The sequence below is a fragment of the Ciconia boyciana genome, chromosome 3 (genome assembly GCF_034638445.1).
Source record: "Ciconia boyciana chromosome 3, ASM3463844v1, whole genome shotgun sequence".
Lineage (NCBI taxonomy): Eukaryota > Metazoa > Chordata > Aves > Ciconiiformes > Ciconiidae > Ciconia > Ciconia boyciana.
This window is the reverse complement of record NC_132936.1, coordinates 28,625,998-28,638,877: the sequence shown is the minus strand read 5'-3', so window position 1 is coordinate 28,638,877 and position 12,880 is coordinate 28,625,998. Positions and strand designations below refer to the sequence as shown.

The following is a 12,880-nucleotide window of genomic DNA, read 5'->3' as shown; positions in this document are numbered from 1 at the left end:
TACACCTTCTTTGTCCCAGCTGTCATGCCTGCTGAGCCTTGCCTACTGTGATTTGATTTTTTGACAACAGAGCACTTAAAGAACTTCAATCTGTTCTTTTGTTGCTCTCCATTATGTGTATGCCAACTATATTTAGCTATTTTGAGTTAGTTTAAGGGTAATATATGTTTAAGATGGCCAGTATGAAGCTACAGTAAAAATAAAAAAGGTGTCTTTTGCTGTGTCTTACAGGTATGACTGTGTGAAAGAAACCTTAAGGACAGTATCAGTGGTTTTAAAATCAGATTGTTCAAATCTATGGGACCTTTAATGGATGTGGCATGTCAGTAGGCAATCGTAAAGCATAGAAGAGGGTAGTGATGGCTGTATTGCAGACCCCGTGGGGGTCAGATGACACAGGATTTAGGAAAGTGGAAGGCAAACAGAAGAAAAAATTTAAAAAATAAACCAGTAACTTAGGTCAAAATAAGTCGCCTGCACTATTAACTCATCTGTAGATACGCAGGTTGTGATCACTTCATTTTGTCCTTGAGAACAAAAACACTTGTACAAGTGCTATAAAAAATAAAAATACTTTTAGCTGTTGGTACAATGAAGAGGATCTATAAAAGAAAACAAAAAACCCTTAAAACTCTTGCCTGGATAACCGTATAATGGCCTTAAAAACCCCCAAATATTGAAGGAACATTGTAAGCATCCATAAGCTATGTTCAATTTAACTATTTCACAGCATGATTACTGAGAACAACCCGCCTGGTATATTATTGTCAAGGGGTTTAATCCTGTTAAATAGCCGGAAGCTTTACATTGATTGTTAAAGTTCACAAGGATCTAAAACAAATGAGAATAAACCAGTTATTTTTAAAGTGGCATTATAGAATTAATCTCGCCATGTTCTTAGGAACTTTTCACAATCTCAAAGCTGAAAATTTGTTTTGGAAGCACCCACCTGAAGTGCCATTTCTGTGAATAAAATGCAGTGACAGTCACCAGTTGCTGAGGTTTCCACGAAGTGCGGGTTCCCCCCCCGCAGTGTGCTTGCACACATAGGAGGAGTTTAAAGCCATGGAGCTCCAGAGCTTCGGTTGTGCCGGAGGAGCCTGACCTTAAGAGCTCCCACCTTGGGCTGGTGCTCTGAGAGCAGCCCAGCCAGGTGCGATGCCCAGGCTATAGTGCTCAAGGCAGCCCACTGCTGCTGAGGAAGCTGCTGTCACTGGCGTCACTTCCAGCTCCCTCCTGCCACGTTCCCAGACGAGCTTTCATCTGAGCCAAGCTCAGGTCTCCGAGCAGCAGCCAGAAGCCCAAGGGCAGGGCTGAGCCACAGAGCCCCACACTCCTCTGCTACCCTGCTACCCTTTGGTGAAACACTGCAAGACTGACAGGCGATGGAGGGGGTACAAAAGTCCAGGATCATCCTAAAATCTGCACTTTTTGACCCACAGCTGGTGAATTAAGAGTGTGGCAATGATGAGCAGAAATTACGGGGATGGGAAGGTGGAAGAAAAAAAAACAAAACGCCCCCCCGCCCCCAAAAGTAAGTAATGTTACATTTTAAAAGTGTAGTGTTGTCCTACACAAGAAACAAATATAGTATCTGCTAGTTGAGAATTCAACCATTTTGCTCTGTTGAGGCACAGGTAATAATGCAAAACCAATTTGCAGTATAGTAGCTGAAAAATACCATTCCCCTTTGTATTACCTTTAAAAAAAAATACACAGCAACCTCAAAATACAGACAGATGGTGGGAGGCAGGATGGTTCACCAGGCAGGCGTGGAATGGTGTATCACGAGAGCTGGAGCTCGTTCCTAGCCTTGGCTGTGACCTCTGGATGGATGTGTCGCTTTTCACTTCCTCAGTTACAAACCAGAGGTATCTGTCTCTTGAAAGTATTGTGATCTCCTTATGAATAGGGCCAAATTATTCAAATGATAAATGGTAATGAGTAGACAGCATGTTGTTTATGAAAATACAATATACAGTTTATTAATGTTTTTGGTTTATTGCCATGATTTGTCTTTTTCCCCAAAAGTCTGGTTCACACACTATGTATACAGCAGAGAAAAGCTAAAAACTCACTATATGACAAAAGAACTTTAGTTTAAAAAAAAGCCCAGGAGAATGGAGGAAAGGCTAGATTTTGACAGTTTCTGACAGTTCAGCAGAAGCACAATGACAATTTGCAATAGAGCGGTATCAACTCTACAGGAGAACTCCTGATAGCATTCTTTACTGCCAAAAGAAAATGCCAATGCTACCAAAACCCATTAAATGCTCGCACCTTGCAATCACCGATACTTCGGTGCGTGTGCATGTGTATATACGTGCGTGCTTGTACAGAGATTTTTCTTCTTAGCTTCTGTGTGCTTTTTATGAAGACTTGCTCATCCTGTGATTTGCCAGAAGTAGCCAGGAGGATAGCTTAATCCTGTTTGTTGTTGCAAGACTGTCGAACAGATGATTTCTGGTGCTCCAACAATGTGATTGACTTTTCAGAATTTTCTAAGTTTCTGAGCAGAGTCTCTAGCCGCCTTTTGATTTTCTTCTGATCCTCAATGGCACATCCAATTACCACAGACTGAAATTTCTGATCGATGGGTCCTGCTGGCACGTCAGATGTGCATGCACCATAAAGTGACATTAAACGCATTTTGGCATCTTCCAAATCATCCAGAAGTTTATTGACAATTTCATCGATCATCTTCGTGGCATGCAGTAGGGATTCCTGCTGCTGGGCGTTTCGGATGGTTTCTACAGAAACCTCAACAGTGAGGGTTCGGCCCATCAGACGATTAGCAGTCAAATTAAGTTCTTCTCTCTCACCTAAACCAAAAACAAGACAGTATTCTAGGTTACAGGTGAATACTTTCCTGTGAAAATAACATCATCAAGGCAATCAAACTGCTACAACTTTGCAACAAACAAGGTTGGTTTTTTAAGTAAGTGACAATCAACAAGATTTCCAGGGGCCAGAAATTAGTTTTTTGCATTTGCCTAAGTCCTACTGATTTCACAGAAGCTAGCCTCTTCTGATTTGGAATAAGGCACTAAGCTCTACTAAAAATGTAAGCAATGCTTTTCTGCTGCTGACACAATGCTTGCTGTGTCACATTAAAGCAAAGCATACAGTATTATCAGGACACATTATTCATTAACAGAACAGGCACATTAAGGACCTTCTGTGCCACTGTGAGGGAGAGATTCAGACAGTACCCCAGAAGGCCATAAAGAGAAAACAGATTTCTGACTACTAGATGCAATTAGGGGCCATGAAAAAACTGGTTTTCTATTTTCTGAAAACTTAGGGTTTTCCTAAAATATGGACACAACATATTTGACATGTATGCTCTTGAAGAGGCAATAAACCAGCGATTTAAAGCACCTAATATAAAACATACAGATTTAGGGAATATATTTAAAGCCGTATATCACACAACCATGACAACAATCTTAATCATCAGGTTCCTGCAGGGCGTACACTTTGTAGCACTCATGCCTGTCCAGTACCCAAAGCCATTAAAATGCTGTTTTTTTTCAACTATATTTAATCATCACTACCAGCAACTTCTCTCCCTCAGCTGAGCTATATTAACCCTGATTTTGAAAATAAATCAGTAAACTGAGTACGGGCTTTCACATACACAGCAGTGATGTTCATGGCAGACCATCCGGCTGAACAGTATGGGAATTTACGCAGTCAAGAAAAAGGGGATCACAGGGTGACGGATGGCCCTTCAGTAACCTTAGCTGGCTCCAGTGCCCGTCCCTTTACCAGCAGCAAGCAGTCAGATGGAGCTGCTCCCTAAGGCACGGGCTGTCTTGACTTTGGGTCAGTTGGGAGGGTATGGCAAAGCAGCTTCTCACCTTCACTGATGTGCCTCATATCCTGGCTGTTCTGGATATTGTGGATCATTTCTAGCAGGATTTCTTTCTCTTGTTCCATAGCAGATGCTGCGTCACGGAAAGCCTCTACCCTGAACGTGGTTGAAGCAAACAAAATGTTTAAATAATAAAATAGCTGTTCACCTATATAGCTGCCAAGAACTGTTTTTTTAAACTTCAGCTTAAGAAGTACAGTCAGTTCTTAATTATCCATGAGCCAGACTCTGATTTCATTACCTCCTCCCATATCTTAACTTCACTTTTAAAGACTCAATATAATTTTAACAAACAAACGGGGAAAAAAAACCAAACCCAAAACATCAGTAATTCGATTGGACTTAAATCTTTTATTTTACTGACAGTGCTGTTTGTCCTCGTTTCGGCTGGGATAGTTAATTTTCTTCCTAGTAGCTGGTATAGTGCTGTGGTTTGGATTTAGGATGAGAATAATGTTGATAACACACTGATGGTTTAGTTATTGTTAAGTAAAGTTTACACTGGTCAAGGACTTTTCAGCTTCCCATGCTCTGCCAGGTGCAGAAGAAGCTGGGAGGGGGCACAGCCAGGACAGCTGACCCAAACTGGCCAGAGAGCTATTCCATACCATATGGTGTCATGCTCAGTATATAAACTGGGGGAGTTGGCCAGGGGGCAGCGATCGCTGCTTGGGGACTGGCTGGGCATTGGTCAGTGGGTAGTGAGCGGTTGCATCACTTGGTTTTTTTCCTGGATTTTGTTCCTCTCTTGCTCTCTTGTTGTTTTCCTTTTCGTTACCTTCCCCTCCGCTCCCCCCCCAAATTATTAAACTGTTCTCATCTCAACCCACAAGTTTTCTTGCTTTTGCTCTTGCGATTCTCTCCCCCATCCCATGTGGGGGGGAGGGTGAGCGAGCGGCTGTGTGGTGCGTGGTGCTTGGTGCTTGGACTGAAACTAAACCACGAACTGTTCTATCCCACTCTGCAGTGAGTCTGGATATCCAGAACCTGACGGTACTGCAGCCCCGTAGCAGAAGCGCTGTAGCTACCTGCCAATTATTGTCAGCTGCTTAACTAGAAGAGAAACCGACCGAGTCCCCATCAGGGAACTTGGGGGTGAGGGTTGCAGCTGTGGGGATGGAGGCAGCAAGGGGACCGGCTCCCCCGCCACTCCCAGGCCAGCAGCGCAGAACCCCTATGACCCACCTACAAAGCAACAAATGCTCCAGAAAACTCAACCACCGCCTTGTAGCCAAACAACTCCTTTCACAAGGGAGAAAAACGGGCAAGAGGGACAAGGCTCACACACTTCTATTAACGTGACAAGGGCTTCCCCCTGAGTGGTGTGCTTTAGTCACTGGGAGAAGACGTTGGACCGCCTGCCCTCAACGGTCACTGGTGTTTTCCGTGGAGCAATGCTCGCTGTGATTCACACGGGGAGGAAGCTTCTGTGGGAGCAGCTCCTATTTCTGGTCTTGCAGGGAAGCACAAAACCCGGTTCCTCCCGAAACAGGACCCCTACTCCAGTCCTGTTCACTGTGCTGAAACTCACAAGTGATGTGGTGAGGGCGAGGGGAAAGCTCATCAGAAACTGCTCTCCCTGATAACTATTTGGTCTCAGTAAGCTGTGTGGTTGCGTGCTCATAGTCTGCCCTCCTCCTTGTGCCGTAGGGTACAGGCCCATCTGGCCACGGGTGATGTGAAAATGCCGTACTAGAAATTTGTGTCTAGTTCTTTAATTCACATCTTATTTTCCACTGTGGTTTTAGGGAGAGGGCTTTTGCATTCAGCTGAGGCATCTGGAAAAGCACATCTGGGAACTGTCTACTCTGGAGACCGGGGACAAGAGTGAAACATCCCCCTCCCTTGGTTTTGCCCTGGAGGCTTGAGGGTAGGGGCTTGCAGGGGACTTGCCAAGCTGCACCTGGCTGCAAGAGTTGTGCCAAAAACCATCAACTCTGCATTCCCAGACCCCTCAGGAAAGCAGAGTATCACATGAACCTGGCTGATGGACCTGGCAACGCACAGCTCAGGAGGTCTAGCTGCTGTAAGCAGCACGGGAATCCATCTCGCCTGAAATGTTTATTAAACCTGGCCAGAAAAAGGGAAAAAAACCAAAACATTGTTAAGTCTCTTAGATGCTCTGCGTACTTCAACATTACTGGATGCTGCCCAGAGACGGTGGTGGCTCATCATCGCTGCTTCTATAGATAAGGGCTTGTCTGATGAGATAGGTATGGAGCTGCTGCTCCTTCCTCAAAGGCTGGCTGAGGGCAGGTAACTTCAGAAAAACAGCAGTAAGAGAAAAGAGGGCAAAAAAAGGCAGAACAGGAGCATTTGAGGATATAAATAGTCACACTTCACATGCAGCCTGCTCACACAATGGTTCTGTTTTACAAAATATTTAGCCTAATTTAGTCAGTGAAAGCACAAGTTTTGGGCCTTGCCTTCAATGTTCATTCTGAGGAGGAGTGGGAAAAGTTAACGCAATGCAAATTCTTGCCGAGAGCAAATACTTTTAATTATTATTTTGGACTGGTTAGTAAGAGCAATGAGGCAGGTGGAGTCATTTCATACTTCAGATGTCTGCACTTTATAATTTAGGAAGTCTAGCAATATTTTCATAAATGCCTTGCCATGCCTTTTTAAAAAACTAGTATTTTCACAATTTTAAAAATGCATTGTGGTTGCTGGAAAGCTTAGAATTAAAATTTGGAAGTGTAGAATGTCAATGTTAATAGTGTTTTTAAATCAGATTCAGTATATCATTGTACTGACTTAAAAACTAAAGGTCTGCCTTCAGCGGATGGATCAATCCGTGATTTCCACAGGCTTTGCTGGGTCCTGTGAGGAATGTGGAAAAACTGCATTGCAGAGATGCATCCTGAATTGGTGCAATTCAAAAGAGAGTGCCTAAAACATCTCTGCTTCCAAAAGCGCTACTGGTATGCGAGGTAGGACCTAAAAGCCAAATGATCAGAATTAATGATTGTATACGGAAAAAAACCACCACAATTTACCAACTAGAGCTTTGATTGACATTATTTTACAGAAGGTCATATAACCACATCTTGAGAATTTTTATTTGCAATAATTGCTTCTTGGGAATTATTTTAACCACTTTTTCAACTGCAATACAGAGTGCCACACAACTAAAATCCACTGGGATTTTAATTTTAGTGTATTTGCTTCCATAAACAGCAGTCAAAATGAGTGCCTACCCTGGCACCGCATAACGGCACATGGAGGAGGCGCAGCAGCTCCTGCCAGCGGGGCAAAGGGACAGGGAAGCAGCACGTCAGGACTCCCCATCCCTCCGCCATCCCTTCTAAAAATTTCCATCTTGACCAATTATTAGCAGGATGATGGGGCTAAATAACCCTAAAAGATTAGCTCCTTGGCTTTCAGAGACCTCTCAAGGGCAGGGTGGAGGCACAATGTGATAACAGCATGTTGGCAGCAAAGGCAGCACCTCAGCAGCCAGCCAGCCAGCAGGAGTTACACGCTCGAACAGAAGGAGCGGGGAAAATGGCCTGAGAAAGGTAAGACAGTGGAGCAGAGGAAAACTGCCAGCTGCTAGGGACCTGGATCGCATGGAGGTCACGACAACGGGATAGGATCATTTCCGAACAGCGCTCTGGGGAAAAAAAAAAAACAAAACCAAAAAACAAGGAAACCACTCTCACCACCCTCAGGAAAATAGTTAATGCTCCAGAGAAGATGCTGGGGGCTTTATCAAGGCGAGATACCCACCACAGCCTCACCCTATTTCACCGCCCCGGCTTGTACGGAGGTCTCCAGCCGCCTGCCCCCGTGCTAGGGTGCGTCCTGCCGGGTCCTCCTGGCTCCCAGGCCACAGCCTGGGAGAGACCCCGGCCCCGGCAGGGAATGCACACCTTTCTCTCCTTACTCGCTGCAAGAGTGCCAGGTCTACACCTTGCAGTCAGCTCTCATAACTTCTTTCCTAAAATGTGCTTTAACTTCATAGGTTTGTGTAAATCTTTACTTTCTTGGGGTGGGGGACCAAAAAAAAGATTGGAAGACATAAACCTCTAGCAGAGGTGAGTGCCATGGAAACAATCCAAGTCTCAGAAAACCAACCAACCAAAAAACAGAAGGCAAAGAAAAGAGAACACAAAATACTCATATTTATGCCCAATTATCAATTATCTCGATGCAGCAGTATGGTCTTTTTCTAACAGATGAAAACATCCAATCATATTTTTACTTGGACTGTATTTGTCACTTTGAACATCAAGTAAATATTCCATCCATTACCTAAGACTAAAAAAAACATTCCTTACTTCTGATTTTCCCCAGTCGGAGAGCGATTAGCCACACAGTGCCTTTCTTTCCTACATACCATTTAGATGAGCAGAGCATTCCCCTGAAGAACAGGTGGACCAGCCTGTGCTTTTGTTTCCACATGAGCAACTCGATACCCTCTTTCTTATGACAGCTGCAATAACTCCATCCTTTAAACTACTGACTGACTGAAACAGCTCACTATTAAAGCTTGTGCAGTGGAGGTGCAGATAAGTTTTCAAAGGAAATAAGAAACATCTGAAGACAGTGCAGCTTTTTTCCTGAAACAGAGCTGAGCACACTGGATGGAGACAAAGCAGGGGGTTTCACCCCGGCATCCTCAGCTGCTTAAACCGAGTTTCTGTTCTCAGGGGAGCAGTCCCATGAACAGACAAATGAATGCTGGGGGAATACAGTTGTTCCGAAGGAGAACAGGACAAAAAGTACAACAAAATTAAGATGAAAAGAAAAAAAGGCAAGAGTCTGATGTATCATCTTCTCACATATCATTACACCTAGGACTGCGTGTTCACTTAACACAACCACCAGAACATGGTGACTCATAAACAGAGACTATGGTCCCGCTTCCAGCTGCTCCCGAGATGCCTTGGCATTCACCAGCAGCCAGCGCAACACGAAGGTCCAAGCCCTTACAAGGGACAAACATGCCACCTGCCCCTCTTGCCACCCCTGCCAGGGGGCTCGCTCCCTGGCAGCCAAATGAATCCCCCTTTCCCACTCACTTTCCCTACAGAGGGAAGTCCCTCCGCAAACACCTAGCAGGGAGGTACAAAAATACCCCGTTACTGTCGAAAAGCAGCTCTCAGGGTGGAAGGGAAGGGAGAAAAGGGAAGGCTGTTCAAACCAGAGCATTTCTGAAGGGATACCCTGGGGTTCAGCCGACCTTAAGCAACTTGAGAACTGAGGATTGTCAAGGTGTGTAATTAAAAGCTGTAGTTCACTTTGACAAATTTTCACTTCTTATATTTACAAGCAACATCTCGAGGGTCTATAGCTAAACTAAACCGGCTGGAGAAGGAAAAAGTGTGGAAGCTCTTCCTCCTGTCATTCAAATAATTTTGAACTGAGGCATGTTGATTAGTTGTGCGTGGAAAAAAAATAAGACTTGAGTGACTTTGATCAAAGTAGTTTGACTCTTTTTTTTGTAACTGTTCCGCATTTAGAACTATGCCTGTTTGAAATCCCACAGCAAACTGGGAATTTTAATTTGAGGTATAATTTCTGGTTAACCAAAATGTCTGCCTTGATTCAGAGTCGCTCAGCAAATTTAAAACACATTTTTGCATATTCTGATGCTCATTTTGTGATTATACATTCATGCACTAGATCTGGACGTGAGCAGCGAGACTTGTTTGCAGACAGTGATTTTCTTTAGTCAAATTCAGAGAAGTCTGCGAAGGACTTCAAGGAGATTTAATCAAGATAAGTGAAAGGCTAATATAACAGCACATAAAGTCCACTCCTGAATAATGCAAAGTAATGCAGGCAGAGAGGGGAAAACGCAACTCCTGTATCCCACAGCGCTGTTTTAATTACAGGAAAGTCCTAGAAACATTCTGGGTGGTTCTGTGAAAGCTGCTGATCAATATGCAGCTGTAATGAAGGAAAGGGCGTGTTGAAACAGTACCGGCAGGAGGTGAATCAGTGGTGCACCCATGGCACCCTGCGCATCCATCCACCTCAGAAAGGACACTGTGTAATTACACAGAGCTGAGAGGGCAAGGAAGATGATTAAAGGCAAGGAATTGTCTCTCATGCGGCCGAACTGGGAAAAGAATCAAATGGGATTATTCGGGGAACGTCAAGTAGCAGGAGGAGACAGGACGCATCTTAGCGCAACGATGAAATACACATCGTATTCACAATTACTTCGGAAAAACACACCTAAGCTGCAGAATGCAATGCTATTCACGTTACAGTTACATGATTTATTACACTTCAGAGAGGAGGTGGACATAAACATAGGTAACAAGAACATCCATAGCTGAACCACTAAGTGCAAAGGGAGGCTTGGGAGACACGAAGCCTGACGTGCCGGCGTTCAGCACCGTGGCTGAAAGGCTTGCAAGAGCCTCCGAGAGCCCGAACGGCACCACGTTTTATCCTCGGGCTTCCTGCATCTTCTCATGAAACACCTGCCCGACAGAGGCGGGACAGGGGCTGCTGGGCTACAGAGCGGGGCGACAGACGCCACCCGCCCCGGGGCTTGCACGCCTCGTGTCGCTGCCCCGGCGCCGCACGCACCCCGCTAGCCCTTTCGCTAAAGACTCCCCAAACCGTAAAGGGTACCAAATCCGAAAAAGCCTTCCGCGCTTTCTCTGAAAAACGACTGTTTTCATACATACACATACATATTCCTATTTTCACGTATTTCCAGGCCACGTTATTTCGCCTCAGAGCAGCAGCTGCCATTTTTAAACTTGTCCCCCACCGCCCCCGATGAAGGGGGACCCTTCTTCCTTCGGTCACCTCAGGAAGCCTCACCGCAGCGCCGTTCCCCTCCCCTCCCGGCGGGGGAAAGCCCCGCGCCCGCCGCCGGGCCGCCGTGAGGAGCCAGCGGCTCGGGGCGAGGCGGCTCCCCGGCCCCGCAGCGCCCGGCCGCGGCCCCCTCCCCTCCGCCCGCCCGGGCGCGGCCGCGGCCCTGCCCGGCCGCAGCGCTGCGCGGCGCCGCCGCCCTCCGGGGCCCCACCTGAGCTCCAGCTGGTCCAGGTTCTCGAGCAGGCGGCTCGAGCGGTCCGCCATGGAGGTGGAGCGGTAGAAGCGGCCTCGGAGCTGCCCGCCGGACTGCTGCTGCTGCTGCGCCCCCTCGCTGGCTTTGGCGCTGATCTTGGCCTGGGCCATAGCACCCGCCTGCTGCCGGCGGCGGATCCTCGCTGCGGCCGCTCCCTCCCCGCGTCCCGCAGGCGGCGGCGGCGGCCGAATGCCGGCACCTCGCTCATGGCCAAAGAAGGAGCCCGCCCCGCCGCCCGCCGCCTGCCCCCGCGGCCACCCCGCCTCCGCGCCGGGCCGCGGCCCCGCGGGCGCCGCCTCACGCAGCGCGCCGGGCCGCCTGGCCTCGCCTGGCCTCGCCTGGCCTGGCCCGGCCTCGCCTCGCCGGCCGCCGGGGGGGGCCGCGGCGCGGCCCCCGGCTTCCCTTGCGGCAGAAGCATCGGTCGTGGCGGGCTGAATTCGTCAGCGAGCCGGGGGAACAGGGGACACGCGGGGATTAAACCCGCCGGGGGACAACTGTTTGCTGTTGTACCGGCACCTGGGTGTCACCCGCTGTCCTGGGCCACGCGGGTGCCTGAGCGCGGTGCCCAGCCGCCACGCAGCCCGCCGCAGGGCGGCTGTGCGGTGCTTGTCCTGCTCCCTGTGAGCTTCCTGGGGCACAGAGAGACCCCGAGCTGCCCCTGCCCCCAGCCCCCTTCGTGACAAAAGGAGCAAAACTTGGACCAGCCAAAAGCAGCATGAACTGTGTCTCTTGCTAAACCAGAAGCTAAGGGAGGAGTAATGAGGGTTTTAGTATCTATATTAGCCTCGTTCGAGATGGTAGCTGTTAGTATGAGGATTTGCCTTCCAGAACTGTTCTATATGGTTTGCTCTTTCATGAAAGAAAGCAAGAAACACCACCACCACCCAACTGCTTTTATATAAAGCTATCAAAAAAGTGAGCTACACAGCTGAAGCTTCTGAAAACGGAAGAAAGGGGAGGTGGAAAACAAATGCTTTAAAAATCCAGAAGCCTATTTGAAGGGAGAGAAAAGTTGGAGAAAAGTAGGATACTTGAGATACTGCCACCCATAGCACATCTTTCTGGTGCCAACTCTAAGAGCCCCCGACTACCTGCAGAAGAGAAGCCATTCTACCAACCCTCATTGTCCAAAATAATACAAAAAAGCTTACTGGAAATAAAATTGTTTAATGTTCTCTTTCCATGCCAAAAAGAAAAAAATGTATATATCTATTTCATGGTAGCCAAGGTAGAGGATCTACATCTAGTAATGACTTGTTCCGAGATCGTATTTAACTTGACTGTACGAAACGGTACGTTCTCTCTTGCAAGCGCCCACCGTACCAACTTAGCAAACAACTTGCACGGAAATCTCCTGTACTTCAGGTTCCTGCTGGGAGCGTTGGTTCCAGCAATTCAAGTCACACATAGGCTTTACTTGCCACTACCGTGAGTATTTAAAAAGGAATTTGCTTATCCCAAAAGTCCTGGTTTGGGCAAATACCCCATGGCTCTAACAGACCAATTTTTGGCAGCTAGCTAAGAGGGATGTTGCACAGGGATACTGTTTTGTATGCTCGCCCTGATGTGAATCAAAATAGCTGTTTTCTCAGGCTCGTCCATTCAGAATGATATCATGTCCCAAGCGCTCTCGTTAAATTAATTGTCTGAGTTTTCTTTGTTTTACGTAGTTGGATAAGTAAGGCTCGTTGCCTGTGAGCTCATGGAAATAACTTCATTTGAACAATTATTCCATCCAGCTCTACAGTCTCTGTAGAAGATAATTAAAAACCGCTTCCCACCCCAAACAGAAACCATTTGTAGCCATGACACACAGTTTGCAACCATTTTTTTCCTAGGATCCTTCTATTCTTCCTATGCCAATTTATTAAGTATCAATTAGATGGGGTTTAAAAAGCAGAAATCAAAATAGCTGAACAGCTATGAACATTTTTTCCTTGCACAGGGGTTTAATTCCACGCAGGTAG

At 46.8% G+C, this 12,880-nt stretch overlaps 1 protein-coding gene across 1 annotated transcript; it reads right to left on the bottom strand.

The window, feature by feature from the left end:
- Nucleotides 1-1,961: 1,961 nt before the first annotated feature.
- On the bottom strand, nucleotides 1,962-11,222 carry BAG2 (BAG cochaperone 2). Its single transcript, XM_072855231.1, has 3 exons — nucleotides 10,872-11,222; nucleotides 3,864-3,973; nucleotides 1,962-2,822 (listed from the first exon to the last, which is right to left on the bottom strand). Exons 1-3 carry the CDS (start codon nucleotides 11,021-11,023, stop codon nucleotides 2,422-2,424), a joined length of 663 nt encoding a protein of 220 aa, XP_072711332.1. The 5' UTR covers nucleotides 11,024-11,222; the 3' UTR covers nucleotides 1,962-2,421.
- Nucleotides 11,223-12,880: the final 1,658 nt, after the last annotated feature.

Coding starts and splice junctions, on each gene's coding strand:
- BAG2 (XM_072855231.1), bottom strand. CDS start 11,023: ATGGCCCAGGCCAAGATCAGCGCCAAAGCCAGCGAGGGGGCGCAGCAG. Junction 3,974..10,871: donor CTGGACCAGCTGGAGCTCAG/GTGGGGCCCCGG, acceptor AACCACGTTCAG/GGTAGAGGCTTTCCGTGACG. Junction 2,823..3,863: donor TATGAGGCACATCAGTGAAG/GTGAGAAGCTGC, acceptor TTTTTGGTTTAG/GTGAGAGAGAAGAACTTAAT.